General features: G+C 35.5%; 1 protein-coding gene across 3 annotated transcripts in view; it reads right to left on the bottom strand.

Moving 5' to 3' along the window:
* Nucleotides 1-1,180: 1,180 nt before the first annotated feature.
* LOC127438135 (lisH domain-containing protein ARMC9-like) overlaps nt 1,181-6,000 on the bottom strand; it is an 84,453-nt gene continuing 79,633 nt past the window's right edge. For all 3 annotated transcript variants that reach the window (XM_051693463.1, XM_051693461.1, XM_051693462.1), the window contains exon 25: nt 1,181-1,756. In XM_051693463.1, coding sequence (XP_051549423.1) covers nt 1,734-1,756 — 23 coding nt within the window. In that variant the 3' untranslated portion in view covers nt 1,181-1,733. The remainder of the gene's footprint in view (nt 1,757-6,000) is intronic.

Raw genomic sequence — 6,000 nt, 5'->3', positions numbered from 1 at the left:
GCAGAGGTTCCTCTGCCCGCGGTCACCATGTTTGTAGAGCTCCTCCCTCCTTGGGTAGGACCTACCATGGGACTTCTCCACGACATACTTCCGACAAGTAAAATCATGTGACATATTTCCACTCAAAATTTTGAACTTTCTAAATGTTGGATATGAGGTTCAATTTCAGTTAAGATGTTGCCTAAGTAGGCAGTAGACAGCTCAATATGTTTTGAAACAAAGCTCATAAAAGGGGTAAATGATGTAAATTTGTTTTTTGACACTTGTTGCTCTTCCTGTCTCAATCTATGACCATTGAAAGATATGGATGCTGCCATGCTAGGCAACTCAATGACCACCTGGATTGTGACTCATGTCATGTGCAGCTGGTTTCCTTGTATTGTGCGCTGATTCTATTTCCATGACTTGTGAATCAGTAAACAATGCAAAGCCGAAAGTACTCTAAAAACATGATGATTCTGCTAAAGACCCACACAATAAGGTGCACTTTTGCCTTGACTTCACTCCATATGTGGGTTTAGAAAATTAAGGGTGTTTTCTGAGACAATCCTCACTAAAACTGCTCATACTTATGTTTAGTGATTTGAACAAAGACCTGACACTAATTTTTCAGCTTTCTTTAAAGGCCTGACACTAATTTCTCAGCTTTCTTTAATTATTAAACTGATGTTGCTCAATTCAAACCATTTACCAACAGTAAAGCTGGCACTTGAAAGAGATTTTTGAGACTAGATATTTGTAATTAGGCAACAAAATAAAGAAAAAGGACTAAAGGACACACAACACCAGCATTACAGACATGTATCAAGCAGTAAATTAGTTCATTTGAGATTTCAACACTGTTGAGCTCAGTTGGGTGTTGTGTGCGTTCAGATGTGCAGATGTTAAGGCCGGAAGGACGTGACACACAGCAGGGCACTGTGTTCTCATCTGCCATAGCCAGTTCTGATAAAAATATAATGAAACCAAAATTGTCTTTTAGAGAAAAGTGAAGTGCAGGGTAAAGTTACACACAACATACCTTAGGTATACATGTAATTATTTTAAAATAATAATCTTGTTCTTGTGATTTCTTTTCAAATATATATTATATCATTGTAGGCTGGTTATATGATATCCTCACACAAAAATTTACTTTTCTTATATAACATTTATTGCAATGTACAAAAATATTCACAATTCATAACTACGAAACTATTTGAAAACACAAAACGAAACCTAAAACAGCAACAACTACAATACTTCAAATTAACACCACGTCATGCCAAACAATTATGGTTAAATATGTTTATTAAAATGTTAAAACACTCCTATATGAAGGTAAAACCCACAAAAGCTGAAAAAAACACTAAAATGCCCATCACATGTGCAAATACAATTCATAAGCATTATACATCTACTTTCACTGAAAACAAGCTTCATTCGTCTATGTTTTGAAATAAATATGCTCGCTGTGAGTGAGGGTGGTGGAGATTCAAGAGTAACAAAGCAGAAGCAGAGCGCCAGGCGTTTGGAGGCTTGTGGCATAATGAAAGTACTTGTTGTGATTATTGCTAAAGCGTGTTGTGTTACAGCCAGGGTTGAAAAGTCCTCGGGGGCCACAATCCTGAGCCTTGTTCCACCAGCCTCACAGTCATCTCTGTTGGCCTGATCCTGATAAGAACGCTGGATGCTGTTACAGGAAGTTAGATGCTCCTCTGGCGATAGACCCCTTCTGATGAAAAGTTCCCTTTTCACTTCCTGTGGGACTGACTGCCTGGAAGGTGAAAAGACTATCAAATGATTGAATATCAAAACAAGCATGTAGAGAACATATTAACTTGCTAAATAACCTATTTTATTAACAGTTTACCTATTTTATTTGTAACAAAGTTGAAAAGAAGAATTAAGTTTACACCTACAATATAGTACAGCATATTGTATATGGGTGATTCTCACAATACCAGTCAAGAAAATGTCCTGGTCCTATATATATATATATATATATATATATATATATATATATATATATATATATATATATATATTATATTATATTATATTATACTATCACGAATTTTTGCCTAGTGACATTATTTTCAGAACACTTAAGGACATTTTATCTCCCAATTTTCATTACTGTAACACATCCGGACATTTTACTTTTACTATTTCCATTGTTTTGAATTATGATTCTCATTATCATAATTCAGTATTTTTATTTTTCAGCTGTATTGCAGTAAAAAATGCTGACGTACAATCAGTGAAAATGAAAGCCAGTATCAAAGGAGGGCTACCTTGATGTATACATACTTAATTTATATAATATATATATATTTTTCACATTGCTGTAATGACAATTGAGGAATAAATTGCATAACTGTCATGAAAATGTCACAATGTAAAAAATATTAATGGCCCTAAAACAGGCTTAATTTTCTATGTGCAAAATATACATTTATAATTTGCTTCTTTTGATTTTAATATTGATTTACACTGGCGGCCAAAAGTTTGGAATAATGTACAGATTTTGCTGTTTCGGAAGGAAATTGGTACTTTAATTCATCAAAGTTGCATTCAACTGATCACAAAGTATAGTCAGGACACTACTGATGTAAAAAACAGCACCATCACTATTTGAAGAAAGTCATTTTTGATCAAATCTAGACATCAGCCATCACTCCAACACCTTATCCTTGAGTAATCATGCTAAATTCATAATTTGGTACTAGAAAATCACTTGCCATTATATCAAACACAGTTGAAAGCTATTTGGTTTGTTTAAAGAAGCTTAACATTGTCTTTGTGTTTGTAGTCTCTAGTTTGAGAAATAGACGCCTCACATGTCCTGAGCTGACAGCTTCATTGAATTCTACCCGCTCAACACCAGTTTCATGTACAACAGTAAAGAGAAGACTCAGGGGTGCAGGCCTTATGGGAAGTATTGCAAAGAAAAAGCCACTTTTGAAACAGAAAAACAAAAAGAAAAGGTTAGAGTGGGTAAAGAAACAGACATTGGACAACAGATAATTGGAAAAGAGTGTTATGGATCTTAACCCCATTGAGCTGTTGTAGGATCAGCTAGACTGTAAGGTGCGTGAGAAGTGCCCGACAAGACAGCCACATCTATGGCAAGTGCTACAGGAAGTGTGGGGTGAAATGTCACCTGAGTATCTGGACAAACTGACAGCTAGAATGCCAAGGATCTGCAAAGCTGTCATTGCTGCATGTGGAGGATTTTTTGATGAGAACTCTTTGAAGTAGTTTAAGAAGTTCTGAACATTTTTTCATTATTAATGTTATTAATGTCCTGACTATACATTGTGATCAGTTGAATGCCACTTTGGTGAATAAAAGTATCAATTTCCTTCCATAAGAGCAAAATCTGCATATTATTCCAAACTTTTGGCCACTAGTGCATACTATTTAATATTTTAATATACTTTTCTTTAAGCCATACATCCTACAACTTATTTATTGTTCATTGTCTATTGCTATGCTGTCTTTTGTTGTTGTTCATTGCTGTTACTCTTCGACATCTTGTACTGAGATGTGTCTACTGTCTTGTATGTATGAGAGAACAAATTGACTAAGAAATCCATTGTACATGTACATATTGCAATAAAAGTACTCCACTATCATAAAATCACTCAAATACTGTAAACGATGATCAAATTTCCCATAGAATCCCGATACTGGCCAATGAAGGGATAAATCATCCTCATATTTCAGAGAGCCATTCAAGTACCAGATACACAATATGTGTCTTATGTCTGTAACACCAAGACCTTGAAAGAAAAAATGCAAGCACATTTGACTTTAGCATGACTCCAGGGTAAATAGAAAACACAAAGAAATGCCAGGGTCATATTTCATATTTAAATTGATCAGGTTGTGGTCAAAACTGGCACTGTGGATGCACTTTAGTAAGATTAGTAAGATAAAATGATGGACCGCTTACAACAGGAAGTAAACATAATGTGGACCATGTGTGCATTATAGAGGATAATTGACTTTCCACTAATGCATCAACAGGAAGGAGTCACCGGCAAATAAAATATGGACAATAAAGACGAGTCTAATTTCATCTTATTTCTGAGAAAAGCAAGTTAGATGGACTGACCTCACAATGGAGTCAATATAAAATGTTAAAAGAGACTAGATAAAAGTTTAATGAATGATATACAGTGATGGGCACAAATACATGAAAATGTATTAAAAATAAAAATATAAATGACCTCAGTTTAAATGTATCAAAATAAAATACCAAATACTGTGTGGAAAAAATATATCAAAATAAAATATAGTGTTTTGTATCTTAACAATACACAAAATACATGTAAAATTGGCCATTCATTGAAGTATCACCTTTAGGTATTATATTAGCTTGTGTTTACTTTATATAAAATAATATAAGACAAAAGTATTAAATGTAAAAGGTTTTAAACATTTATAGACACGTTGTGCAAAGATCTGGGCAGCAGAAATGGTTTTCGTTTAATAGTCTGTCATGATATGACATATTAGATATTGCCATACAAACATACATGTTGACTCCAATGAGCAAGAAGCTTCTCATCCAAATGCAGTTTCAGTCGGCTTTCGCAAGGTTATATTTTAAACTGGAAAATTTACATTGTGGTTATTTTTGCATTGAAAAGAACCTGTTCTCAGTCACTGAGCTCTCTCTCTCTCTCTCTTCCTGGGTCTTTTCTGCCACAAATTGCAATACAAAAGAAGTTATCGTAAAGATGGAGTAACTTTTCCTTGCGAAAGTGCGTGATTGTTTATTTATGCAATCAAGGCGTGTCATAGAACGTATGTCCACATGCAGCTTTCAGTGAGTAAAGAAATGCATTCAATAAAAACATACTTTTGTGGCTCATTTTAGTGCAAGAAAAAAGCTTGGTGACAGTATTTGAATATGATGAAAACATTCACATTAGCTTGACGTCTTGCCAGTTCTTCAGTAAAAGAAGCTCATTGGTCACTTGACGAGAACATAAGACCACCAGTGTTGGGTAAGTTACTTTCAAAAAGTAATCCACTACTGATTACTTCTCTAAAATTGTAATAAGATTACTTTACTGATTACTTCATGGGAAAAGTAATACGATTACTAATTACTTTACTTTGAAGGTACTTTCTAAAATCAATCAAACCAGCGAAAATTACAAACGTGACTAATAGCTCTTTTAGTACTTTAATATTGACTGAAAACAATAAAATTACAACAACATGACAAAGACAGCAACTTGGCTAAAGATATCCAATGCATTTCTAAAAATGCAACTTAATTTTCTTATCTCAAATATGCTGTAGTAGTATCTTCAGGTGTGTGTGTGTGTCCGCTATCTACAACCTGCAGTAAGCTTGTTTCCCTGTGTTTGTGTGGGTGTGAAAGACAGAAAAAGAATACTAATGAACTGAAAACACATTTGCAAACAGCTCTGATAGTGAAATCCATTGTGTATTTTAATGCTTGTTGTTTCTTTTTGGTGTGCATATACAGGTTTGCTTGTGTGTTGCATCAAGCATGTGTATGTGTGCATATACAGTATGTCTGTTTGTGTGTGTACATGTGGATCAGGTGTGTTTACACAACTTTACAGTGAATGGATTATTTCTACCTCACTGCTTGTGCTTGGATAAATTGAGCATTCTTTATCACTTGCGCATCTGTAACGCTATTGCATTGTGTTTGTGTTTTATTGTGTGCAGTACATAAAGAACATAAAAGATCCGTTTGCTTAGCGACGTCTTTTTCAAGACGCCGTTCTGCAAATGTTTCCACCTTGTGGGTGATATATCCCTCTGTCAGACAGGAACGTGTGCTGTTTTCCATATACGCCTGAAGCCGATCCCCTCTCCTCCCGCGGCAGCTGCAGAGGGACACGCGAGGGAGGTGCGCGAGGATGGGGTAGAGCGCGGAGATTTGATGAGGATTTGTTGCCCGCCAAGCCTTGCGTGCCTCTCTCCTCCAGCCAGGGCTGGGGGCATGCTGACACGCTGCTCGCTGAG

This window comes from Myxocyprinus asiaticus, chromosome 49 (assembly GCF_019703515.2).
Source record: "Myxocyprinus asiaticus isolate MX2 ecotype Aquarium Trade chromosome 49, UBuf_Myxa_2, whole genome shotgun sequence".
In the NCBI taxonomy this organism is placed as follows: domain Eukaryota; kingdom Metazoa; phylum Chordata; class Actinopteri; order Cypriniformes; family Catostomidae; genus Myxocyprinus; species Myxocyprinus asiaticus.
The sequence above is the reverse complement of the archived record's forward strand: the minus strand, read 5'-3'. Positions and strand labels throughout refer to the sequence as shown.